Here is a 27,733-nt window from a genome sequence, read left to right as displayed (position 1 = left end):
GGAGGGCAGTCACGTGAGTCAGGCTGTGGCGCCCAGCTCCGCGCTGTCATGGTGGCACCGACGTATGGCTCCCCGGGCGGCCGCCTGGCCCGGGCGCTGACGCGGGCGCTGGCGCTGGCCCTGGTGCTGGCCCTACTGGTCGGGCTGTTCCTGAGCGGCCTGACCAGCGCGATCCCGACCCCAAAGGGCTACCGGGGAAGCGGCAGTCCGGTCCCACCCGCCTCCCGCAGCCGCTCGGTGCTCCTGGACACTGAGACGGGCCAGCTGCGCCTGGTGGATGGCCGCCACCCTGACGCCGTGGCCTGGGCCAACCTTACCAACGCCATCCACGAGAACGGGTAAGAGTTGGCCCGACCTCGCGCGGCCCAGCGTGGGGAGGGAGTTGTGTGGGCTCTGGGCCTCTTGCAGGTGACAGTGTCCCAACCTGGTCTCCCAGGGGGTCAGTTTCCCGCCTCTGAGGCTGCAGCACCGTGCTTGGGTGAGGCTGTTGCAGCATCCCTCAACTCCTGAGGACCCGTCCTTTGCCATCAGCCAGGAATGACAATATCTCAGTTTCCTTAGTGATACAGTAACTCCTATCCCCGCGGAGGCCAGCACTCTCAACCCCTGCCTCATCCCCACAGACCAGAAGGGTGGTAATAGCTCTCCAGGAGAAACTCACACTTCCTTGGTTGTAGCTTACCCCATAGGTGCCAGCCACCCTGCCTCCTTTGCAGAATCAGAGCAAGAGGACTGAACTTGGATTCCAGGCCAGTCTAAAAACAGAGGGCCCCTAAATTCACAGAGCCTTGGTCCAGGGGAAAATTGTCTGGCCAGACAGATACTTCGTATGGAGCCAAGTACTCCATCCTTGGCAGTCACGATCACTATCCTGATCACTGGGGTCCAGGCTGTCATTCTGATGTATGATTCTTACCGAACTCCTCTGTTTGCCTGGGCTTTCATTTGCCTATCTATGGCTTGGATGTTGAGGATGTGCTCTGGCTGGGAGCTTGGGTGGTGCCCTCTCAGGCCTTGTACCAGGACTTGTGCCCATTCACTCACCTGGTGTGCTTGGCCATGGGTACACAGACCTGACAGGGGTCCCCATTCAGTGGGGGAGACGGTGCCAGGGGGGAAAATCGTGGGAGTGGGGAAAAATCTTAGAGCCTTGTCAGTAAGACCCAGGTCCTGGATCCAGGTTGTGTTGGGGATCTTAGGGAGCCCTGTGCTCCCCCACCCCTCCATCTTAGGCTCATCTCAGTGCTTAGAACATACTGCCTCCTCCAGCAGGCATAGCTCCTCCCGCTGCTTCCTCATCCATTTTGCCAGCATCATTAATTCCGGCAGGTGTTGGGGAGACACAAGACACTGAGGACACTCCATTCTGGTGCTTTGTGGTACTTGGGAGGGTATTAGGGAGATGTATAGACTAGAGATTGTGGGGAAAGGACTTGCTGCAGACACAGGAGCTAGGTGGGGCTAATCTGGGAGGGCTCCCAGGGAGAGAAAGCCACAAAGTGGGCTGATGTCTATGGAGTGAACTAAAACTCTGTGGCGATGTGACTCTGGAATCTGATGACCCAGTTTCTGCTGACTCATTTATGGTTTTGGCCCCGTTTAGGAGAGCCATGACCGTCTCTGCCTGGATGCCAGTCAGGGAAGGAGGCACAGCAGGAAGGCCCAGCATGGGGAAGGGGCTTTGGCCCCAGCAGGCCCTGAGTGGGCTGCATTGCTCTCAATTATGGCAAACCGAGAAGTGGGGGGAAGGCTCCCTTGATTGTGCTGGATGGAAAGTTCTTCCAGGCCCCAGTCTGGTGCTGTGTGACCCTGGGCAAATCACTTCACCTCTCTGAGCCTGTTTCCTCCCTGGAAGGTGGGGCTCAATGGGAAATTCAGGGGGATCACAGGAAACACCTCCGTTTATTTATTAAAAGGTGGAGGGAATGAAAGAAAGGAGCGGGTGTCCTCTGCCTCCATTTCGCAGTTGGGGAAACAGGCCTGAGATGTGAACCCTGGTCTCTTCCACACTTCTTTCTCTCACCTCACCGTTCTGGCATCTTCTCTGTCCAGTCTGCCCCTTTCCTTCAGTGTTGGACAGTGCTTGAGTCAATGATGTAGGGAAACCTGTGTGGGAAACCCCCATTTTATAAGCAGGGAAACCGAGGTCCTTAACGATACCCTCTTGAGAAGTGAGATGTAAGAGAGGCATCTGGGGAGTCCCCATTGTGTCTCAGTACGTTAAGTACCCGACTAGGATACAGGTTCGATCTCTGGCCTCGACTGGTGGGTTAAGGATCTGACATTGCCATGAGCTGTGGTGTAGGTTGCAGACGCGGCTCGGATCTGGTGTTGCTGTGGCTGTGGTGTAGGCTGGCAGCTGTAGCTCTGATTCAACCCCTAGCCTGGGAAGGGATCAAATGCCGCATGTGTGGCCCGAAAATGGAAGAAAATGAAACAGGAAAACAAAAGAGAACAGCATCTGGGTTGTTCTGGCCCCCAAGCAGCAGAACCTCTGATCTGCAGGTGACTGTCTCATTTTTTGGAGGGTGGAAATCATGGTTTGACTCTTTTGTTCTATTCACCTAGAATTGGGATCCCTCCTCCTCTCTGACCCCAGGATGTCACCAGATCCTGGGACTGGCAGGATAACTTCCATGTCCCTTTCCCCCAATCTCTCTTCTTTCATTTGTGTTGTATTTGACTCTGGACTGACGCTCCCCATGTAGCCTGAAACATGAAGGGTTTGACGCTTGGGAATCAGAGATGCCCCCAGAGCAGTGCCTCTGCTGGCCTGGCTCTGACTGTGGTCCTGGGGATGCCGAACCCTCCAACCTTACCTTCTCCTCCTTCTCTGACCTGATCCCCCTGCCCTACAACCAGCTGTGTGACCTAAATTGCCTTCCAGCGGGGAGAGGAAATAAATACCAATAAGAGGGAATTAACCTATTAGGAAGCTGGGAAACAACCCCAGTCTAGCACCCAACAAGCAGAAACCTAGCGCAGTAAAATGGATTAATACCACCCAGCTGTTTCTTTGAAAAGTCACAGAAAATAAACTTGTACCATCACGTATGGGAAAGGAGTGATAGCCGCAGATAAGGTGGTACAGCCCACATGATAGAGGGTGTCCAGGGTTCACTGCACACTGAAGGGGCAATGGGGACAAAGGGAGGTTTGTGACCCCCCTGCTCATCTCACATGAATGGTTCGCCTTTTCATTAGACCCTGAAGTCACCTCAGAGGAATTAGCTGCCCCTGACATAAAATCCCAGTGTGGCCCCTAGACTGACCAGAAAAAAGAAAAAAAAAAGAAAGAAGACTGGACAAACAAGATTCAGTGCAGCTGACTTTTTATTTTTGTCAAGCAAGTGCATTAAAAACAAACCAGAACAATATTTATCGATCTCTGCCCATTTTATCTAATAGATGATCAGCTATTTTAAAACCAAACAAGCCAGAAGGACATGATCTCTAAATCAAGAACAGTCTAATGGAGGCATTTTGCTTTAGAAACACTCTTCTCAGTGATTTTTGTTTGTTTGTTTGTTTTTTAGAGTCGCACCCCTGGTATATGGAAGTTCCCAGGCCAGCGGGTCAAATCAGAGGTGTAGCTGCCGGCCTACGCCACAGCCACAGCAACAGAGGATCTGAGCCCTGTCTGCGACCTACACCACAGTTCATGGCAACACTGGATCCTTAACCCAATGAGCGAGGGCAGGGATTGAATCTGCGCCCTCATGGATACTAGTCAGATTTGTTTCCTCCAAGCCACGACAGGAACTCCCACTCAGTGATGTTTTTGTTTGTTTGTATGTGTTGTTGTTGTTTCATTTTGGCCAGGGAGTAGGGTAGAGTTTCTCAGAGTTGCCAGCCAGCACAGCAGTAAGGGATTCCCAAAGCCATTGGCTGATGTCCAGGTCTTCCCATTTCACAGGTGGGGCAGCTGAGGCTGGAAGAGTAAGGAGGTGTGGTATGAGGCAAGGTTTCTGGCTTCTTATCAGGGAGATCTAGGTTCAGATCTCTGTCTGGACACTTACTACAGGTGGCCATTGGCAGCTGCCTCATCTCTGTGACAGCTTTGCAGAGTCCTTGAAAAAACTTTGATTAGGGCTCAGGGCCCGAGGCAGCAGAGGGAGCCCTGGAGAGCAGCCTCAGGGGCTCCAGCACTGAAATCCCCTCATGAATGGGAAGGGTAGGCAGAAACCCACCTAGGACTTAGGCCAAGTGAATAAACCCCATCCAAACCGAATCATCCCATGGAGTTCCCTGGTGGCCTAGCAGTTAAGGATCTGGCATTTTATCACTGCTGTGGCTTGAGTCACTGCTGTGGCTCAGGTTCGATCTCTGGCCTGGGAACTTCCTCATGTTGCTGGCATGGCAAAAAAAAAAAAAAAGTGGGCGAATCACCTCAGCTGCCCTTTAGAATTGCAGGAGACTTTCTCTTGGACAAGGGCAGTGAGTGACTAATCCTGTATCTGCGGTACTGCGGCCTGGCTGGGGATGGGGTGTATGTGGGGGGGGAATTGTCACTCTCACATGTCCTTTTCATTTCTGTCCAGCTTGAAGGAGTCATGTGGCTCTTTTACATTTTTGGAATTATTATACAAGTACTTTAATTTTTCATGGAAAAATTGGAGCAGTTTGGAAAGGTGAGAAGGGATATGGAAGATAAACGGAGCCCCCATTCTTTCTTTCCATATATAACCACTGTTAGCTCTTTTTTTTTTTTTTTTTCCTTTTCTTTTCTTTTCTGCCACCGAGGCTGAAGTAAGGGACCCATCCTGTGACTGGTGCTCATAGCACCCTCTGCACATGCGGGTGAAGGTCCTTGTTCACAGCAGCATTTCTGACCAGAGCTGAGGAAAATCGGGCCCTCCTGAGACATCCAGAAGGGCCTGACAGTAATCTGCCCGTATATGCAGTGGGTTTCTAGAACCATATGGCTGACTGCCATGTGCTAATGAGATGTCAGACCCAGACGGCATGTGGAGGTTCCGAGGCTAGGGGTCTTATTGGAGCTGTAGCCGCTGGCCTATGCCGGAGCCACAGCAACTCAGGATCTGAGCCGCATCTGTGGCCTACACCACGGCTTGGGGCAACGCTGGATCCTTGGCCCGCTGGACGAGGCCGGGGATCGAACCAGCAACCTCATGGTTACTGGTCAGATTCATTAACCGCTGCGCCACAGTGGGAACTCCAACCCAGTTTTAGAAAGAACAGCGTTATTACAAAAATTCCCATTTTCCTCAAATTTCCATTTTCTTCTCCCAAAACACTGAATGATTTTCTCCCTACCTGTGAATTTCAATTCTGTTCTCCTTTTGTGGCTAACTTACATACCTTATTATCGGGGGAGAAAACAGAATCTTAAGGTTGGAGTTTTAATGAAATCCAACAAAATGAAGCCTACGTGACCCACCTAGCACAAAAGGAGGTAAGGCAAGGAACTGGGGTGAGGGAGATCATATACCATACACAGTGAGGTGGAAAAGCCAGGTAAATTCTAGTCCTCCAGTGCAGCTCCCTCAAGCCCTGTACGACCCACTGTCCTCAGAGGTTAGGTTCTCAATCTCCAGGGATGTCATGTTGGGCACATGGGCCCTCTACTGGTACCTGTCCTGGAGGCTGACCCAGGAGGGAGCTTTCCCAGGATGAACTCACAGCCAAAGCCCCATGTGACCTCCTCCAGCTCAGCTTCTTGCTTCTCGAGCACATGAAACAGCACAGAACCTCCTCGGATCCCCTGTGGATGAATTCCAGAAGCATGAACTTCAGCACTATGGACTCCAGGACTCTTGGCCCCCATGCTGCAGACATCTAGGGCATTGGAAACAGGAAACATGTTATTTTATCAAGGATAAAGACAAGAACCACAGAAACCTCTTCCTAATGAAATCCATCAAATATAATCCCTTGATCTAGACAGAGAGCCTGGTACAATACATTCGAAGTGGTTTCTGGGATTAAGTCCTGGTTCTAGTGGAATATAACCTTGAACAGGGACTAAACTTGCCAATCTGTTGTTTTTTACCTGCCTGATAATGACAGTGAAATTAAATGAGATCAAAGGCAAAAAAAAAAAAAAAAAAAAAAAGAGTTCCCGTCGTGGCTCGGTGGTTAACGAATCTGACTAGGAACCATGAGGTTGCGTGTTCGATCCCTGGCCTTGCTCAGTGTGTGAAGGATCCGGCGTTGCCGGGTGGTTTTCTGTGGTTTAAAACTGCAGATGGTTGCCTGCTCAGCTGAGGATCCATTTCATGCTTGGCCCCTCACTGACCAGGTGTGCCCTCTCCTCCCTCCTCAGGTGGGCCTTTCTGGAGCTGCACACGAATGGCCACTACAATGACAGCCTGCAGGCCTACGCAGCAGGCGTGGCGGAGGCCGCCGTGTCCGAGGAGGTAAGGCCAGATGGGGAAACCTGGGGTGCCCTGTGCCCATCAAGTGTGCTCCCCAGGGAACTTTGGAGGGTTCTGAGATATGTGAAGAGTGGGCTCACATGTATCTGTTAAAAATTTATAGTCTTATTTGATATATAGGAAAAATATGACACATTCCAAGTTATGAAGCATAAGAATACAATGAACACCCAAACTAAACGCTAGCTTGTTGCTAATACCATTGAAGCCCCCATTCTCAACTCCATGCCCTTACCTCCCCTACCCTAGAGACCCCCACCCCCTCTATGTGGTGTCTGTCATTCCCTGTCATTCATTCATTCATTTATGTTGAGATAGAATTCACAAGCCAGAGAGTTCCCTGGTGGTTCAGTGGGTTAAGGATCTGGCATTGTCACTGTTGTGGCACGGATTTGATCCCTGACCTGGAAACTTCTGCATGCTGCAGACATAGCCAATATGTGTGTGTGTGTGTGTGTGTGTGTGTGTGTGTGTGTATTTGAAATTCATATATATATATTTGAAATTCAGTGCTTCTTAGTATAGTCATAAGGTTACACAACCATCACTACCATCTAATTCCAGAACATTCCAGAACATTCTTACCACCCTGGAAAGAAACCCCATACCTACTAGCAAACTTTCCTTTGCCCTCCTTCTACCCAGCCCCTGGCAACTGCTAATCTACTTTCTGTCTCTACGGATTTGCTTATTCTGGACATTTCCTATAAAAGGAATCATACAGTATGTGGCTTCTTTAGCTTAACATGTTTTTAGGGTCCCTCCATGTTTTATTTTTAATTTATTTTTTGCTTTTTAGGACTGCACCCGCGGCACATGGAGGTTCCCAGGCTAGGGGCTGAATAGGAGCTACAGCTGCCGGCCTACACCACAGCCACAGCAACTCTGAATCTGAGTGATGTCTGCAACTTACACCATGGTAACACCGAATCCTTAACCCACTGATTGAGGCCAGGGATCGAACCCACAACCTCCTAGTTAGATTTGTTTCCCCTGCACCACAACAGGAGCTCTTCCCTCTATGGTTTAGCGTGTGGTAGTTCTTTATTCCTTTTTATGGCTAAATTGTATTGCATTGTAGGAATAGACTATTTTATTTCATCAGTGGGTAGATTTTGAGTTACTTCCACTCCCTTCCTTTGGTTGAAGTAGTAAAACTACATAGGATGAAGCCTTAAGCAGCATATCATTTTGCTTTACCTTCTTTGGGGCTTTTTAAAAGTGGCCCTCACCAATTGCAGAAGGCAGACAGCATCAGGAGTTGGGGAGGCTGTGGTTGTGCCAGCCATGCTCCCATGCCATGGTGCAGGTGTGACATCCACATTGGAAAATAATTTGGTGTTAACTTGCAGAGTTGAACACACACATGCCCTGGGACCCAGCAGCCCCACTTCTTAGGTGTGTCCCTTAGAGGTGACCCGAGGACGTGCATGGAGGGTTCAAAGCAGCCCTGAGGTGGGAACACTGCAAACACCACCAGCAGATGTACCAGTAGCCTGCACAGCGCAGGACTGTAGAGCAGTGACTGTGAACAAGCAGTGTGGTGGGTCTGAGATGTGTGACACTGAGGGGGAAGAGCATGTCACAGGAGACAGCATACAGTGTGACAGCCTTTTATAAACTCACTCTCCTCCTTTGTCCACCCAGTTGAGACTCCCCCCGGGACCTTGATGTTTGGGGTCAGACAGGGCGTCAGGCTGGCACCGTTTTGGGTGCTGGGTAGGACCCTGAGGCAAGTCCAGAAGTGACTGTTCTGTGAGGAGCCCCAGATGTGGGCAGGGTGCTTTGCTGGTGTTATCTCACTGAGCTTGCACAACAGCCCCCAGGGGAGGCTGTCTGTCAGCTGGGTGATGGGATGACTGGACTCAAGTGGCCCCCCTCCCCCGCACCCCCAGCAGATCGGCCCAGGCTTGTTCATGTGACATTGATGGAGGTGGGGGCTGGGGGGTGGTGGGAAGGCTCTTGAGGGCTGCTGGAACTCACTCAGGATTCTCTTATCAAGGTCACTCAGTTTAGGACATAACAGGTGCTCAAAAAACCCTGGTAGTTTGAAAACATATATAGATTGGGGGGGGGGGTCCCTCCAGTAATAGACAAGGTGTGATCTAGGACAGACTTTGAATGCCAAAGACTTTCAGAGGAAGGAGGCATCCAGAAGTGTGGCTTCACCAGGGCCCCTGGGCTCTTTGGAGACCTGGGTGGGAGTGATTTCTCTGAGCCTGAATGGGGAGCCCATGGGGTCCTCAGGGATGAGAGCAGCCCCGCTGCCCCACCCCTGTCCTCGCCTACCTCGCCCCCCTGCAGCTCATCTACATGCACTGGATGAACACGGTGGTTAATTACTGCGGCCCCTTCGAGTATGAAGTCAGTTACTGCGAGAGGCTCAAGAACTTCCTGGAGGCCAACCTGGAGTGGATGCAGGAGGAGATGGAGTTGAACAAGGACTCTGCTTATTGGCACCAGGTGGGTGTGGCCCCCATGCCCAGAGGGGTGGGGTGGCAGCTTGGGTCAGCTTCGGGGACCCGCCACCACTGTGACTGCTACTGTTTCCAGCTGGCCCATCTATCTGCCTCTTGATCCTTCTAGCCAGTCCTTTGTCTCTCCCTCCCTCCATTCACCCATCTACCTACCCCTCCTATCATCCATCTACCCATCCATCCAACCTTCCCTCCCTCCCTCTCTCCCTCTGTGTCCATCCTTCCCTTTCTCCCTTCCACCCATCCACTCACCCACCCATCCACCCATCCATCCATCCATCCATCCATCCATCCATCCATCCATCCATCCACCTCTCCATCCATCCCTCCATCCACTCATCCATCCATCCATCTATCCATCCACCTATCCCTCCATCCCTCCATCCATCCATCTATCCATCCATCCATCCATCCATCCATCCATCCATCCATCCATCCATCCATCTATCCACCTATCCATCCACTCATCCATCCATCCATCCATCCATCTATCCACCTATCCATCCACTCATCCATCCATCCATCCATCCATCCACCTATCCATCCACCTATCCATTCATCCATCCATCCATCCATCCATGCGTCTAGTTTGTCAGCTTATTCATCCACCTACCCACAAGCCTATACATCTTTCATGCTCTTCCTCTCATTTATCCATCTGTCACCTACCTGCTCATCTTAGCCCAGTTGTCAGATCTTCTATCCACCCACCCTGTTGATACACCTTATTTGGTTGCCTATCTCTCTGTTCATCATCTCCCTGTCTGTCCATCTACCCTCCATCCACATGCCCAGCCATCTCTCAGAGACCACCTTCCCTGCTTCATTCCTCATCTTCCTTCTGGCCAGAATCTAGGCACCTCTCAGTCAGCGTGTCCCTCTGTTGGTCCATCTCCTCTGCTCTGTCTCTGCTCTCATAAATCTCCCAAGGGGCTCTCCAGCTCTCTGGGGATAATGGCTGTACTCCTTACTGTGGCCTCAACACCCTCCTGCATCTTCTCCTTCCCCTGCCTCACTCCTACTGACTTTGATCTGTGCTTTAGCCTCCCTGGCCTCCTCCCCCTTCCTTGAACAAGATGTGTCACCTCTGGCCTCAGGGCTTTTGAATGTGCTGTTCCTTCTGCCATCTTCCCTCACCTCCCAGGCCCTTCCCTGCACTTCTTCTTCTTCTTTTTTTTTGTCTTTTTGTCTTTTTATATTTTTCTAGGGCTGCACCTGCAGCATATGGAAGTTCCCAGGCTAGGGGTCTAATTGGAGCTGTAGCTGCAGGCCTACACCACAGCCACAGCAACTTGGGATCCAAGCCGCATCTGCAACCTACACCACAGCTCTCAGCAACGCCAGGTCCTTAACCCACTGAGCAAGGCCAGGGATCGAACCTGCAACCTCATGGTTCCTAATCGGATTCGTTAACCACTAAGCCACGACTGTAACTTCCCCTGCACTTCTTTATAGCACATGTGAGGCATTCAGAGACTATCTTCAACTGGACTCGGGCCTCATGAGGCCAGAGCAGGGACCGCATCTTCTTTGTCTGCTGCAATGTCCCCAGTGTCTAGCCCAGGGACTGGCATATAGTAGATGCTTCGTAAGTAGAATTTTGTTGAGTGCTTACAGATGAAGGAATGAATCCATTTTGAACCGTCCATCTACTCATGCACCTGCCTGAATGCATCCTTCCTTCCATCCTCCCATCTAAAGAGATGATGCCTTTCTCTCCGTCCGTCTCTTGTTTCACTCTGTGGCCCCATCGTTTATCACTCCTGCCTGTCCATCCATCCACCACCTATCCTTTTGTCTATCCATCTTACAGATGCTCACTAAGTACCTGGTGTATGCCCAGCACAGGCCAAGGCTTTGTGTGGGACACAGTGGTATATACATGTGTATGTTACAGAACAGTGACAGTGGGGAGAAGTCAGCTGCTTGAGACAGATGCCCTGAGCCAGCAGCATAGCCAGGAACTAAGCTCAGAACAGGGAGTAGTCAACAGTGGGCCAGGGCAGGCTGGGAGGCTTCCTGGAAGAGGTGGCTTTGAGCTGGGCAATTAAGTGGGGATGATCAGGGGTTGGTACAGGGTGGAGACATATAGTTAAGTGATGGCAGGAAGGTGCTTGGCATAGAGGGCTGGGTGGTGGTTGGCGGGGGGGTCAGGGCTATCTGGAGCCTGGAGGGTGCACCTGAGCCTCTCTTGCTGGAACCCCTCCCATTGCAGGAGAAGGTGTGAGCCTAGGGGAGAGGCCTTACCCTCCCTCTGCCCCCTGCCCTCTGCCTCCTCCCCTTCCCCTCCCTAGGTGCGGCTGACCCTCCTGCAGCTGAAAGGCCTAGAGGACAGCTATGGAGGCAGTGTGACCTTTCCAACTGGGAAGTTCACCATCAAACCCTTGGGGTTCCTGTAAGTGCCGCCCCCAGTGTGGACAGGGTAGGGGAAAGGCCTTATAGTCAGACAGACCTGGGTTCCAGTACCAGCTCTGCCCCTTCCTGGCTCCATGGCCTTGGACTGGTCACCTGACTTCCCAGTGCCTCGGCTTCCTCCTCTGTGAAATGGGTAGGTAACAGCACTCCCAGCGGGCGTGGTAACCCTTTGGCACCCTGGCCCTCCTCAGCCTGTTGCAGATCTCTGGGGACCTCGAAGACTTAGAGCTGGCCCTGAATAAAACCAAGACCAAGCATGCCATGGGCTCTGGCTCCTGCTCTGCCCTCATCAAGCTGCTGCCTGGCCACAGTGACCTCCTGGTTGCCCACAACACCTGGCACTCCTACCAGTACATGCTGCGCATCATAAAGAAGTACTGGTTCCAGTTCAGAGAAGGGCCTCACGGTGGGTAGGTGTGAATGGATCTGTGTGTGTTCATGTGTGTGTGGGTACACGGTAGGGGCAGTACGAGGAGGTGTGGGTCTTGGCCCTGTACACACTGGGGTCACCATAAGGCCCCTCAAAGAGCTCATCTTATTTTCTTTTGGCCACATCTTGGCATATGGCAGTTCCCAGGCCAGGGATTGAACCCATGATGCAGCCACAACCAGAGCTACAGCAGTGACAACACCAGCTCCTTAACCTTCTAAGCTGTGCGGAAGCACTGAGCTCATCTTATTTTTAACATGTTTACTTCCTTTTAATTTTTATCTTACAAGGTGTATCAGTAAGCTACTGCTGCATAACAAATCACCCCACGTTTGAAACGGCAAAGGCTTGAAACACAGCCGTTTATTTTTGCTCTGTGGTTGTTTTGTTATTCTGGGTTAAGCCTGCTGATCTTGACCAGGATCAATGATGCTTCTTTAGTCAGCTGCTGTGAGCTGGCTGACGCAGGATGGCCTCATCTGCAAATCTGGGGGTTGGCTGTCAGCTGGAATGATGCGACCTCTGGCCTCCACGGTCTTTCAGCTTCCCACAGGCTAGCTCAAGCTTGTTTATGTGACATCTGGCCAGGGAAGCATGGAAGCCTTCAACCTCTTGAGGGCTGGTTGAAACTGGCACAACATTCTGTTGCTCAAGCAAGTCAAGTGACCAGTTCAGATTCAAGAGGTGGGGAAACAGACCCCACCATATGACGTGAGGAACAGCAGAGCCACATGGTGGATGTTGTGGACACAAGCATGGGGAGAATTACAGCCATTCTTGCAGACAATCAGCTACACAGGAATGCACAAATACATTCTTCCTGTCAAATGGGAAGACTTTGCCACTGAGGCCAAAGTCCCCCATCATGCCCCGCCCCCTGTCATTCCTGGCCCCAGTGTCAGCCCCAGAGGTAGCCACTGCCAGATGTTTGCAGTGCCTCCTCAGCCAAAATGAAAAACTTAATGTTGCCAGGAGGTGATAAGAGAGTAGGGAAATGTGTACCCTCACTCACTGCTAATGGGGTACAAGCTGGCATGGGGCCTAAAGAGGAGCCTAGCCAGCGTCTAACAAAATTTAAAATCTGTCATGCCTGTGATCCAGCAACCCTCTGGCCCATATCTGTCCCTAGAGAAACATTTCTCTTTCTGCACAAGGATGTCAACTGCAGTAGTGGTTTGGCCACAACCTGGTGCCCATTAATTTAAAGCAGAGAGTTCCCTGGTGACGTAGTGGTTAAAGACCTGGTGTTGTCACTGCTGTGTCTTGGGAAAACTCCTGTGTCTTGGGTTCAGTCCCTGGCCTGGGAATTTCCACATGCCGTGAGTGTGGCAAAGAAAGAAAGTGAACTTTGAAATTGACATTGATACGGAAAAGTATGCACATCGTAAGCGTACAGATGAATTTTTTGCATTGAACGCATACCAATGTATAGCACCCAGACTGAGAAACAGTATTCCCAGCCCCCAGAAGCTTCCCTCTTATCCCTTCACAGGCGTTATCCCCATCCCATAGTGACTTCTCATGACTTAGACTAGATTTACTGGATTTGAAATGCTTTACAGATGGAATCGGGCTTCTTTCACTCAGTCTCACGTCTGTGGGTTTTACCCATGTTGTCATCAGTAGCTGTGGTGCTCTCATTCCCATTGCTATATAGCCACTAGCATCTTAATATCTTTTAAATACCTATATAAATCAGGAGTGCTCTTGTGGTGCAAAGTGTTAAGGATTTGATATTTTCACTACAGTGGCTAGGGTCGTGCTGTGGCATGGGTTTGCTCCCTGGCCCAAAGCCTACATAAGTCATATGCATGTGTTATGGAAAATTGGAAAACACAGCAACACACACACACACACAGGAAAGTCGCTGGAAAATCCCACAACACACACGCGTTCATTTCTGTAAACATTTGGGTTTTTTTTTTCCCCTAGACTTTAAAAAATATACCTCAATTTTCCATTGGTTTTAACTTACTTACTTACTTATTTGTTTATTTATTTTCTTTTTGCCTTTTTCCAGGGCCGCACCCATGGCATATGGAGGTTCCCAGCCTAGGGGTCTAATTGGAGCTGTAGCCACCGGCCTACGCCACAGCCACAGCAACGCAGGATCCAAGCCACATCTGTGACCTACACCACAGCTCACTGCAACACCGGATCCTTAACCCATTGAGCAAGGCCAGGGATCGAACCTGCAACCTCATGGTTCCTAGTCAGATTCATTAACCACTGAGCCACGACGGGAACTCCTGGTTTTAACTTATTTTTTACTACATTAGTAATGCATGGATACATTCTCCCTGTCACAAATTCCAGCAATAGAGAGGAAGAAATACATCTCCTTTGATCCCCTCCTCCCAAGTACCAGACCTCTCCTAAGAGGAGAGCACTGATGCCATTTTGGTTTGGATCCATCTAGATATTTTTATTTATTTTATTTTTATTTATTTATTTATTTTTTTGTCTTTTTAGGGCCACACCCGTGGCATATGGAGGTTCCCAGGCTAGGAGTCCAATTGGAACTACAGCTGCCAGCCTATACCACAGCCACAGCAACATGGGATCTGAGCTGCGTCTGCGACCTACACCACAGCTCAGGGCAACGCCGGATCATTAACCCACCGAGCAAGGCCAGGGATCGAACCCGCAACCTCATGATTCCTAGTCGGATTCGTTTCCGCTGCACCACGACGGGAACTCTTAGATGTTTTTAGATGTATTTATACATCTGTATATATGGACCTTTTTAAAATTAATAGACTTTGTTTCTTAGAAAAATCCTAGGTTCACGAATAGAATACGCAGTGCAGAGAGTTCCCGTATATCTCCCCCTGCCCACTTCCCCCTGTTATTAACATCTTGCGTTAGTGTGGTTCATTAGTTACAATTCATCAACCAATATGGATTCGTTATTAACTGAAGTCCATGGTTTACATTCAAGTTCACTGTTTGTATGGTAGAGGCTTATGGATTTTTGACAAATGCACAGTGACATATATTCACCTTTGCAGTAGTCTCCAGAATAATTGCACAGCCCTGAAAAGTTTGCTTTCTGGGTTTTTGAAAAAACATGAGATCATAGTTCCTTGCTCATGATTGTTTGCAACTTGCTCCTTTTGCCCCACAGCTGGCCTTGAAGAATTTTCGATATTGCCATGTTCAGTCCATCTTTTAACAGCTGGATATTAAATTTTAACTAGTCCCCAGTTGAGGATTTGGGCCATTTCCAGATCTTTGCTGTTTCGAATGGTGCTACGGCAATCAGGTGGGCCACCAGAGGTGTTTCCTGGTGGAAACACTGGGTTAAAAGATGAGTGGGGAGCTTCCGTTGTGGCTCAGTGGTAATGAACCTGACTAGTACACATGAGGATACGAGTTCAATCCCTGGCCTTGTTCAGTAGGTTAAGGATCTGGCATTGCCATGAGTTGTGGTGTAGGTCACAGATGTGGCTCGGATCTTGCTGTTGCTGTGACTGTGGCAGAGGCTGGCAGTTGCAGCTCTGATTTGACCCCTAGGCTGGGAACTTCCATATGCTGCATGTGTGGCCCTAAAAAATCAATTAAAAAAAAAGAAAGAAAGAAAGAAAGAGAGAGATGAGCACAATTACAGTTTTGTCAAATTGCCTCTAAAAATGGTTGAGCCAGTTTATACTTCCACCACCATTCTGCGGATGTGTTGACTTTCCCCACAGCCTTGTCAGCACTGGGTATTATGGTTCATTTCAATTTTTTTGCCATTCTGCTGGGTGATAAGTGATGGCCCAGATGAAGTTCGAAGTTCATTCTGGTTGTTTTTTTTTTTTTTTTTTGGTATTAACTTTATTGGTGAATAGGTTAAGTACACATTTAGAGTATATCATTTGATGGGTTTGGACAAACAAATGTAGTCATGTGAACACCATTCAGTAAAGATATAGAACATTTCCATCACTCTAGAAAGCTCCCTGTGACCTATGCAGTTTGTCTCCACCCCTCTCCCCAGCCAGTACTCATCTGATTTTTTTTTTCCCATTAGGTTAGTTTTGCCTGTTCTAGAGCTTTATATAAACTTACACTAATTTTTTTAAATTTATACTTGTAGCTTCCTTTTTTTTTTTTTTTCGTTCTTGGCTGTGCCTGCACCATGTATGAGTTCCCAGGTCAAGGACCCAACCCATGCCACAGCAGCAACCTGAGCCACTGCAGTGACAAGGTCGGATCCTTTAACTCACTGCACCACAAAGGAACTGCTACCTTCTGTAGTTTTATTTTTATTTCATTAAGGTGAAATTCACATGACACCTCGTATGAATTCCCATTGTGGCTCAGCAGGCTAAGAACCTGACATAGTGTCCGTGAGGATGCACGTTTGATCCCTGGCCTTGCTCAGTGGATTAAGGATCTGGTGTTGCCACGTGCTGCAGTGTAGGCTGCAGATGTGTCTCAGATCCCACCTTGCTGTGGCTGTGGTGTAGGCCAACAGCTGCAGCTCTGATTTGACACCTAGCCTGGGACCTTCCATATGGCAATGGTGCAGCCATAAAAAGGAAACAAAACAAAACAAAATTATTTTAATGTGCACAATTCAGTGGCATTTAGAACATTCACAGTGTTGTACAGAGTTCTCTTGTGGTGCAGTGAGTTAAGGATCTGGCCTTGTGACTGCAGCAGCTTTGGTTGCTGTTGTGGCGCAGGTTTAATCCCTGGCCTGGGAACTAATTCATGCCTTGGCTGTGGCCAAAAACAAAACAAAACAACACCAAACAAAAAATACAGTGTTGTGCAGCTGTCACCTGTCTACTTATAAATCATTTTCATCACAAAAACAGGAAACTGTACCCATGGAGCAATCACTTCTCTTTCTTCCCCCTTCCCAGCCCCTGGCAACCACTAATCTACTTTCTGTTTCTGTGGAGTTTCCTGTTCTGGACATCCCATAACAATGGAGGCATTCAATAATAGGTTTCTTCTAACTGGCTTCTTTCACTCAGCATTGTGTTTTAGGGTTACTCTATGCTGTAGCAGGTGTCATCACCTCATCCCTTTTTATGGCTGCCTAATATTCCACTGTATTGAGCTACTCCAGTTTGTTTATCCGTTCACCTATTGATGGATTTTTGGATTATTTCTTTTTGTCTACTGCACAAACTCTTAGTGATTCAAACAAATTGCTTAAGTAATACACGTTCACTGAGAAATTTAGAAAACACAGTGGAGCACAAAGAAGGAATAAAAATCACTTGTAACCCGCCCTGCCCCCAGCCCCTGCAGAACCACCACTGGTGTTGGTTATTTTCCCTTCCAGTTTTGGCTGTTCAGTTATGACTTTGCCCCTTTTATCTAGTCATTAGTTATTCAGAAATAGCTTCTTTGGCCCATCCCCTCCAGGGGCCCGCATCCCTACCCTAGAACCCTTTGTACCTAAAGCCCATCCCATGACAAGTGCTGGTCTGGTACATGGTACCCTTGATTGTAGGCCTGCTAGGTACCCACTGTTGTACTAGAAAGTCTGTCCTCCATGATCTTGTAAATGAAATCCTTATAACTGCCCCGTGCAGGGTGAAGGATTATTATTCCCAGTTTCAAAAAGGCTAAGTAACTTGCCATAAACCAAGTAGTTGATAAGGGGCTAACCTGAGATTCTGCGCAGGTCTCCTCCCTCCAGAGCCCGCACTCTCGTCTGGTCCAGCCATCTTGCTTCTAGGTATGCACCCAAAGGAAATGCAATCTCGAGGAGGTGTCTGCCCTCCTGTGTTCACGGTAGTATTTTCAGACCTGAGATAGGGAAACAACTAAGTATCCATTGACAGATGAATGGATGAAGAAAATGTGGTACACACACACACACACACACACACACATATTCACACAATGAAATATTACTTAGCTGGAAAAAAAAGATCCTGCCACTGACAACAACATGGATGAACCTGAGGACATTATGCTAAGTGAAATAAGTCAGAGAAAGACAAATACTGATCTCACTTATATGTGGAATGGAAAAAAGTTGAATTCAATATAAGCAGAGAAGTAGAATGGTGGTTGCCAGGGGCTGAGGGGAGGTGGGAAATGGGGAGATGTTGGTGGGAGTACAAACTTCCAATTAGAAGACGAATAAGTTCTAGAGTCTAGAGCACAGCATGATGGAGTTCCCGTCGTGACGCAGTGGTTAACGAATCCAACTAGGAACCATGAGGTTGCAGGTTCGATCCCTGGCCTTGCTCAGTGGGTTAAGGATCAGGTGTTACCATGAGCTGTGGCGTAGGTCGCAGACTCTGCTCGGATCTGGCGTTCCTGTGGCTGTGGCATAGGCCAGCGGCTATAGCTCCAATTAGACCCCTAGCCTGAAAACCTCCATATGCCACGAGTGCGGCCCTGGAAAAAGACAAAAAGACTAAAAACAAACAAACAAACGAACAAAAAAAACAAAGCACAGCATGATGGCGGTTCCCCAGTGGCCTAGCAGTTAAGTATCTGGCATTATCACTGCTGGGGTGCATGTTTGATTCCTGGCCTGGGAACTTCCACATACTGTGGGTGTGGCCAAAAATAAAATAAGGTAAATAAATAAAGGAGGAGTTCCCATTATGGCTCAGCAGGTTAAGAACCCGACTAGTATCCATGAGGACACAGGTTCCATCCTTGTCCTCGATTAGTGGGTTAAATAAAGATCTGGTGTTGCTGCAAGCTGGAGTGGCTCATTTCTGGCGTTGCCGTGGCTGGGGTGTAGGCCTGAAGCTGTAGCTCTGATTGCCCCTGAGCCTGGGAATTTCCATATGCCATAGGTGGAGCCCTAAAAAGAAAAGAAAAAATAATAATAAAAAAATAAAGGACAGCCAAAAAAGGACTAGTAAACAAAGAAAACTCATGGGTACTAGTTGGGTTCATATTTTCCTACTAGGTTTTTTTTTAACACACACACCCCCATCAGATGGCCTGGTTTCTAACTCAGAAAGTGGTGTCGAGGCTTCTTCTGAAACCTGCTGCTCCACCTGGAGCATCCCAAGCCTCATTGGGTGGGGGTGCAGAGGCCCCCATACGGGCTTGTCTGACCAGCCCCCCGCCCCACACTGGGCTCATTCTCCCCCGACAGAAGACCCCATCCCGGCTCCTGGCAACAGAGTGATCTTCTCTTCCTACCCTGGTACCATTTTCTCCTGTGATGACTTCTACATCCTGGGCAGCGGACTGGTGAGTCATCCTCTGCTGTCACCTTTCTCCCTGGGGTAGCTTCTCAGCCAGCAGCTCAGGACCAGCAGGGAGACACAGCCCTCACCACCACCCCGGGGCAAGGCCATCTGCCAGCAGGGGGCGCCTGTAAAATGGAGTCCCCGGCCCCTCGGCCTCCAAACCTGCAGCCAGCCTGGGACTCTGATAACGCAACTCCTTAGAAATTGCTTGCTGGTTTTGGGGCCCTTTGAAAATACCCTTGACCTCAGTGACCTCGTCTTGTGTTTATGTATTTAGGACAAGCCGTCCCTCTCCCCACCATGACTTGCTCATTCTTCTGCTTTTCCTTTTGCTTGCCACAAAACCCCTCTAAACCTGGCCAGGTTTTCTGAATAAATGTTGTTTACAATGTGTTGTTTTTATCGGTTTTCCTGGCTGAGCTCCAAACTCGTTTAGAAATCTGTTCCTGGCACCCGCTCACCAGGGCGGCAGGCCTCGCAGTCGCCAGGGCAACACTGGAGAGGAGAAAAAAGCATCACTTAAAAAAAAAATCCTAGATACAGAAGATGCCAGTTCCTGGGGAGGGGAAAGGAGGGGCCCTTTTTTTTCTACGACTTTTTGAAAGGAGCGTGGGATTTAGTCCCTTAAATGTGGGCAGAAGCATGAGGGGCCAGGCGGTGGGTGAGGGGACCCCCTTGCTGCTGTCTGGTGTGGGGAAAGCAGGAGTGAAGCCCGGAGATAGACAGTCTAAATGGTTTCATCCAGTTACCTGGAAAGTGTTTCATCAGGAAATTTACCTTCCATTCGAGTTCTTCTTTTTCTTTTTTTTTCCTTTTTTTTTTGCTTTTTAGGGCTGCTCCTGCAGCATATGGAAGTTCCCAGGCCAGGGGTCGAATTGGAGCTGTAGCTGCTGGCCTGTGCCACAGCCACCTTAACCCACTGAGTGAGGCCTGGGATCCACGTCCTCGTGGGTACTAGTTGGGTTCATAATTGCTGAGCCACAACGAGAACTCCCATCGAGGTTATTCTTAATTGTTTTTGTGCTCTAGATTCCTTTGGCAGTCAAGGGAGCTTCAGACCCCTTCTCAAAATAATGCTTTTATATGCATAAGCCAGCATCTGTTGGATTATAAAGGAAACCAGTTACATTGACATGACTTTATCAAAATATTAGATAAGTAAACCTTTTAATATAACATACAAGCATACCTTGTTTCATTGCACTTTGTGGATATTGTGATTTTTTACAAATTGAAAGTTTATAGCAATCCTGCATCAGGCAAGTCTTTCAGTGCCATTTAATTAATTAATTAATTAATCTGGGCCACACCTGCAGCATATGGCAGTTCCCAGGCTAGGGTTCGAATTGGAGCTGCAGCTGCCAGCCTATGCCACAGCCACAGCAATGCCAGATCTAAGCCATGTCTGTCACCTACACCACAGCTCGAGGCAATGCCAGATTCTTAACCCACTGGGCGAGGCCAGGGATCGAACCCACGTCCTCATGGATACTAGTTGGGTTCATTACCACTGAGCTACCACGGGAACTCCTTAGCACTGCTTTTCCAACAGCATTTTCTCATTTCAGGTCTCTGCGTCACATTTTGGTAATTCTTGTGGTATTTTAAACTTTTTCACTATTATATTCTTTACGGTGATCTGTGACTAGTAGTGATCTTTGATGTGATGATTGTAATCAGTTTTTTGTTTCTTTCTTTTTCTTTTTTGTCTTTTTAGGGCCACACCCGCAGCATATGGAAGCTCCCAAGCTAGGGGTTGATTTGGAGCTGCAGCTGCCGTCCTACGCCACAGCCACAGCAACCTGGGATTCCCGACCTACTGAGCGAGGCCAGGGATCGAACTTGCATCCTCATGGATACTAGTTGGATTCATTTTCACTGAGCCACAACGGGACCTCCCTGTTTTTTTTTTTTTTTTTTTTGTCTTTTTGCTATTTCTTGGGCCGCTCCCGCGGCATATGGAGGTTCCCAGGCTAGGGGTCGAATCAGAGCTGTAGCCACTGGCCTACGCCAGAGCCACAGCAACGTGGGATCCGAGCCGCGTCTGCAACCTACACCACAGCTCACAGCAACGCCGGATCGTTAACCCACTGAGCAAGGGCAGGGACCGAACCTGCAACCTCATGGTTCCTAGTCAGATTCGTTAACCACTTCGCCACGATGGGAACTCCCCCTGTTTTGTATTTTTAAATTAAGCTAGGTACATTTTTTCTTGACATAATGCTATTGCACACTTAATAGCCTACAGTATAGTGGAAACAACTTTCATGTGCACTGGGAAACCAGAAAATCAATGTGACTGCCTTTCTTGAGATACCTGCTTTATCGTGGTGGTCTGGAATGGAACCTGTGTTATCTCTGGGGTCTGCCTGTATGTGCTGCTTATTAGCACGTTAAATAACAAACTCTGTTCACAGGTAGGCTGCCTGCCGTAATTTAGAAGTATGAGGAGGGAGTTCCCATTGTGGTGCAGTGGTTAACGAATGAGGATGTGGGTTCGATCCCTGGCCTCGCTCAGTGGGTTAAGGATCTGGCGTTGCCATGAACTGTGGTGTAGGTCGGAGATGCGGCTCCGATCTGGTGTTGCTGTGGCTGTGGTGTAGGCTGGCAGCTGTAGCTCCGATTGGACCCCCTAGTCTGGGATCTTCCGTGTATGTATTTTTTTTTTTTTGTCTTTTGTCTTTTGTTGTTGTTGTTGTTGTTGCTATTTCTTGGGCCGCTCCCGCGGCATATGGAGGTTCCCAGGCTAGGGGTCGAATTGGAGCTGTAGCCACTGGCCTACACCAGAGCCACAGCAACTCGGGATCCGAGCCGCGTCTGCGACCTACACCACAGCTCACGGCACTGCCGGATCGTTAACCCACTGAGCAAGGGCAGGGACCGAACCCGCAACCTCATGGTTCCTAGTGGGATTCATTAACCACTGCGCCACGACGGGAACTCCCCGGTGTATATATTTTAATGACCACACCAATGGCATATGGAAGTTCCTGGTCGAGATTGAATCTGAGCCGTAGCTGCGGCCATGCTGGATCCCTTAACTCACTGAGCTGGGCCAGAGATAGAACCTGTGCCTCCACAGCAACCTGAGCTGCTGTGGTCAGATTCTTAAGCCACTGCACCACAGCGGGAACTCCTTTTTTTTTTTTTTTTTTTTTAAATGAACGCTATTTTGAGATTTGTGCAGCCCAGTCATATGATGGAAAATATCTGTGATTTTTGTTGGTCACAGTCTCAGGTACCACTAGCAACACTGTGGTGTGTCACCTGCATCCACAGTGGAAGGAGGTGCTGCATTTTGGTGTGACATTAGTGGAAATAAAGATGTAATGTTTCTCCCACCCAAGTCTGCAGACTCCCTGAGTCCTGCTCCAGGCTGAGAACCTCCCCCCAGCTCAGAGAGAGGAAACTGCTCCTCCAGGGCTTTTGAGGTCCTGTAGGTCTGAGTCTTGGCAATGAATGACTTAGAACATGAAAAGCAGCTGGCTGAGGGATGAGGAGGGTACAGAGTGGAGGGAGTGGGAGAAGCTATTCCCACCTGGGTATTGCTATTGAGAGGCTTGCTTTGCAGCTTCCTCCCACCCATCCTCCCTCCCTTCCTCTCTTCCTTTTTTTTTTTTTTTTTTGTCTTTTTAAGGCTCCCCTTGCAGCATATGAAAGTTCTCAGGGGTCAAATCGGAACTGCAGCTGCTGGCCACAGGCACAGCCATAGCCACAGTAGATCGATTCAAGCCGCATCTGTGACCTAAACCACAGCTTGTGGCAACGCCGGATCCTTAACTCACTGAGCGAGGCCAGGGATTGAACCTGCATCCTCATGGATACCTGTCGGGTTCTTAACCCACTGAGCCACAATGGGAGCTCCACGGATTCCTTTCTGAAACATCGCATTTATGGCTAATGCTGTCTGTTAGTTGTTTTCCAGCTCTGTATGACAAAGGAAGAGGCGTGCTAACGTCCTGCTCTAGGGGAACAAGCACCAGTTTAGGAAGTTAAAGTGGAAATTTGGGGATTGAGTCTTGGCCTGTCCACCTCCCAGCCTTTTTGCAAGTCTCTTAGCTTCTTCGGGCCTCAGTTTACCTTTCAGGAAGAAGGGCCTTACTAGCCTTGCTGTGTTTTCCCTAAGAGGGTTATAAGAGTTCATGGAGTTAGTGGTAGCCACCCTGCTTGCCCTGCAGAACTGCCGAGAAGGGGTATAAAGGGATACTGTCTATCTGGGGAAAGAGTTGACTGATTTGGTAGGGGAGTGGGTTCACGGGAGCGGCCCCTTGGGCTCTTTTAGGGACTGTTCCCCCAAGGCAAAGCGGGAAGCATGATCTTGATCATGAACCCCCCTCAATACTCGTCCAAAGAACCAGTGAGGACCATGCACCTAAGTTGGGACATGAGGTTTTAAAAACTAAATAGTCGGCAGTTTTTGTCAATGTGTGAACCATGATTGGTACAGTGCTGCCACTTGGTGGCAGCATGCCCTGGTTGTAAGTAAGGGAGCCTTTCCATGTGGCACCCCCTTGACTCTCCCACAGGTGACCCTGGAGACCACCATTGGTAATAAGAACCCGGCCCTGTGGAAGTACGTGCAGCCCAAGGGTTGTGTGCTGGAGTGGGTACGCAACATCGTGGCCAACCGCCTGGCCTTAGATGGGGACTCCTGGGCTGATATCTTCAAGAGGTTCAACAGTGGCACGTGAGTGGCCACCCACCCTCCCCACTAATACTCAGACCCCGGGGGACCTGATGGGGCAGCAGGGTCACACACCCCACATCTTCTGCAGAGGCCTCTCCTTTTTGTGTACATGGGGAAACTGAGGCACAGGGAAGGAAGGGAGTTGCCTTTCTCTTGCAGGCTCCTCCACCCAGGGAAAGGCTCCCAGAGGGAGGACAGGAAGAAACTTGGAACTTGAGAGCTCTGGGGACAGTGGGGGGGGGGGCATCCAAGGAAGTACTCATGAGTGGATGGGGCCGCATGAGCCAGAGACACTGGAACTGGATAGGACAGGGTTGTAGTATGTTAGGCAGAAGAATTGACCTCTGTTCCAGTAAGCACTAGGGAGCCATGGACTCCTCTGGAGCAGGCCAGCAGCATGACGAGAGAGGAGTCTGAGGATGTCTGGTCTAGCTGCAGTGTGCAGGTGACAGTCGAACAGCAAGATGCCCCCAGACCATCCCAGCCCCATGGTTCCTGGCTTCGTGCAGCCCTGGGAGGGGAGAGGCTGGGGCAGTGGCCCCAGGGTCTATTCAGCCCACTGTCCTTGGGCAGGTACAACAACCAGTGGATGATCGTGGACTACAAGGCCTTCTTCCCCGGTGGGCCCAGCCCCGGGCGGAGGGTGCTCACCGTTCTGGAGCAGATCCCGTGAGTACCCGGAAAGGGGCAGGCGCTGCAGCAGAGGGAACTGCCTGGGCGGAGGCCTGGAGGCAGCCGAAATGTGTGTGGGAAGGGAAAACCTCAGGAAGGCCAGGCTGGAGGAGAGGGCAGCCCCTGACTGGGGCTAAAGATTTGTGACATAATCAACCCCCAGGCAGTGGGGAGCCACTGGGGGTCCTTAAGCGGGGCAGTGCCCCCAGGAGCCCCTTTTTACACCACACCTGTCCTGTCTCTTCCCGCCCACAGGGGCATGGTGGTGGTGGCTGACAAGACCTCGGAGCTCTACCAGAAGACCTACTGGGCCAGCTACAACATCCCGTATGTCCCCGCTTCTCGCTCTTGCCCCACACTTTGCTCAGCTCTCTGTGCTCTTGTCCTTCCCAGGCGAGTCTTTAAATCCACCGAGTGGGGAGTTCCCACTGTGGCTTGAACCCACCAGTATCCATGAGGATGTGGGTTCGATCCCTGGCCTTGTTCAGTGGGTTAAGGATCCAGCATTGCTGTGAGCTGTGGTGTAGGTCGTAGACACAGCTCAGGTCCCAGGTGGCTGTGGCTGTGGCTGTGGCGTAGGCTGGCAGCTGTAACTAATTCAGCCCCTAGCCTGGGAACTTCCATATGCTGTGGGAGTGTCCCTAAAAAGAGTAAAAAAAAAAAAAAAAAAACACAGAGCAAAGAAAACCACAGTCCACCCTCTTCTTTGACAGGAAAGCCCTGACAGTTGGGGGTAAAGCTGTGGGCTGTGTCCATATGGTCTCCCAGTCTGTACCCACCACAGGGTGGTGGGGGGTGGCCAGCTCAGGTGCTGACTCCCACCATGGCTCCCCAGCTGGAGCCACTTCAACCTGGCTGCACAGCCATCACCTCTCGACCCTCTTTACCAGGGTTATCTCACCTGATCTGGACAACCTTTGTGTGTGGTCACCACAGCATCATTCCCATTTCACAGATGATGAAACTGAGGCCCTGAGAAAGTGTCCACCTTTTCCAAAGTTCCATTGGTGGTCAACTGTGAAGCCAGGCTTTGAACTTGTGTCTTTTGGGCCCCAGAGCCCTAGCTCGGCACCCTGCCCAGCCCTCCCCCACAGCACAAACAAAAGACACAATTATTGTTCTCCCGACTGGCATGGTGCTAAGGTCCTAGCATGACTGCCGTCTTCACCTCCCTGGCCACACACAGCCAGGTGAAGTCACTGGGGGTCATGAGTGACCATCCTTGTCCCTGAACCTGGCAGGTCCTTTGAGTCCGTGTTCAACACCAGCGGGCTGCCGGCCCTGGTGGCCCACTACGGGGACTGGTTCTCCTACAACGGGAGCCCCCGGGCCCAGATCTTCCAGCGGAACCAGTCACTGGTGCATGATCTGGACTCCATGATCCGGCTTATGAGGTGCGCAGGGGGGGACTGTGAGCCCAGAGTCACGTGGAGCTTTATTGTAACTCACTGCAAACTCCTAGCAAGCCCAGGGGGCAGCGGGGAGGTGGTGCTAATGTTAGCAGCTGGCACAGCAGTACCAAGGCAGCACTCGGCTGAGCCTTCTTGGCGTCCTTGTGTTACAGGTGAGAATGCCCAACAGCTGTGGAGGGACCGCCCTGTGCTTGGGACTGGGAAACGGGCACTGAATCTGCTCCCCGGTCCCCTATCCTCGGGAACACCCTGTCCCGTCAGGGATGCAGAAGTCCATTCTGTACTCACTGATGCGGGCATGTGACTGGGGATGTCTAAGCTCAGCAGATGTCATAAAGGGGCAAAACGGGGTCTCCAGCCTGGCTGGGGACAGGGCCCAGAGGGATTCCTGGAGGGAGGGATGGTGGAGCGGAGGTCTGAGTGGTGAGTGTGGAGGGACTGGGGGAAGCGGGGTGGGTGACGGAAGCTGGTTGGGTTTGGGGAGCCGGGCCCATTGAAAGTGGGTGGTGGGGTCAGGCGGCTGCCCCCACCAGAAATCTGGCCTCCTCTCCTGGCAGGACTGATGTTTCCTCCCTTTCCACATCCAGATACAACGACTTCCTGCACGACCCCCTGTCACTGTGCAAAGCTTGCAAGCCCCAGGCCAACGGCGAGAACGCCATCTCGGCCCGATCCGACCTCAACCCAGCCAATGGCTCCTACCCCTTCCAGGCCCTGCAGCAGCGCTCCCACGGGGGCATCGACGTGAAGGTGCCAGGCCTGGGGCCGTGGGTGGGGTCCAAGTTAGGGGCGCTGCAAGGCCTCCCAGGTCAGGACAACTTCATGACCTGCCTCTCCTCCTGTCCCCTGCCCCACCCCAGGTGACCAGCATGGCCCTGGCCAGGGTGTTTGGCCTCCTGGCGGCCAGTGGACCCACGTGGGACCAGCTGCCTCCATTCCAGTGGAGCACCTCTCCCTTCAGCCACCTGCTGCACATGGGCCAGCCTGACCTCTGGAAGTTCTCTCCTATCGAGGTCTCATGGGACTGAGGCTCCAGCTCTGCTCTGCTGCCTTCTGTCCTTGCTGACCCCAGCAGGGACCGCCCAACTGACTGCCACCCTGACCTCCTGCCTGCCCCCCCACACCCCAATTGGGCGATGCCCTCTGCTAGGGCCAGATCAGGGACCCAGATCAGCTAGGTTCAGGCTTGCCTTGGTGGCCTCCTGCGTGGCGCCCAGAACCCCAAGGAGGGAGCCAAATCTGACACTCCCAAGTTGGTCCCCTCTCCTCTGCCTCTCTGTCCCTGCTTCTCGCTCTCTCTTCCAACCCCTGGGCCCCTTCCACATGCTGGCTAGAGGCTGGAGAGGGGTCCTGGGATCAGGTTCTGGGCCCCACTGGGGCCAGCAGGAGAGGCCTGTCCCAGTGCCTCCCTCCCAGTGTCATTCCTGGAGCTTGTGGGGTTTCAGTCCCCGAGGCCTGGGTGCTGCCTCCGGTTGGTGTTGGCCTTGCTCTTCCCAGCCCTCAGCCCCTTTGCCCCCTCAGGAAGCAGCTCCCGTTTCTTCTCCTGGCTGGCTTCCTTGAGCACAGAAACTTGAAAACAAAAACCAAAGTTTCTGGCCACTTGTGGCTGAAGGGGCCCAAGTGTCCTCTCTCCAGGGGCAGGCAGGAGTGTCAGCCCCCATGCTCCAGCCTCATGCCCCTGCCCCCCACCAGGGCCTGCCTCTGGCCTCAGGGCAGTGCAAGCAGGTCCCCTGCTGTGAGAACCAAATCGCAGGCTGTGCTGCCATTAAACAAGAGAGGCCATGGCCCTTGTGCTGTGCTTCATGGGTCAGTGGGAAATGCTGGGTTGGCATCCTTTCTCTTCTCAGATGTGAGTTCTGCACCATGCATCTTCCTGTCCACTTTCTATCTGTCCATCTACCCATTAATTCATCTGCCAACCCACCTACCCCCTTGTCCATCTGCACCGTCATCCATCCATCCATCCATCCAACCATTTTCCAATCATCCATCCATCCAGCCATCATCCATCTAGTGACCCATCTTACCCATTCATATCTGTCTGACCACCCATATATCCATGTGTTTATTGAA

At 50.7% G+C, this 27,733-nt stretch overlaps 1 protein-coding gene across 2 annotated transcripts; it reads left to right on the top strand.

Annotated features, from left to right (window-relative positions):
* On the top strand, window positions 1-27,733 carry PLBD2 (phospholipase B domain containing 2). 2 transcript variants are annotated; one of them, XM_047760523.1, is made up of 12 exons: window positions 1-338; window positions 6,287-6,380; window positions 8,703-8,861; window positions 11,170-11,270; window positions 11,482-11,696; window positions 18,796-18,890; window positions 23,416-23,576; window positions 24,150-24,245; window positions 24,504-24,575; window positions 25,490-25,642; window positions 26,248-26,410; window positions 26,521-27,733. In XM_047760523.1, the coding sequence occupies exons 1-12, from the start codon at window positions 49-51 to the stop codon at window positions 26,686-26,688; spliced, it is 1,767 nt and encodes a 588-aa protein (XP_047616479.1). In that variant the 5' UTR covers window positions 1-48; the 3' UTR covers window positions 26,689-27,733. The 2 variants fall into 2 exon arrangements, with proteins under 2 accessions (XP_047616479.1, XP_047616478.1); XM_047760522.1 differs by having other exon boundaries at window positions 18,793-18,890.

The sequence above is a fragment of the Phacochoerus africanus genome, chromosome 15 (genome assembly GCF_016906955.1).
Source record: "Phacochoerus africanus isolate WHEZ1 chromosome 15, ROS_Pafr_v1, whole genome shotgun sequence".
NCBI lineage: Eukaryota > Metazoa > Chordata > Mammalia > Artiodactyla > Suidae > Phacochoerus > Phacochoerus africanus.
This window is presented reverse-complemented; position numbering and strand designations above follow the sequence as displayed.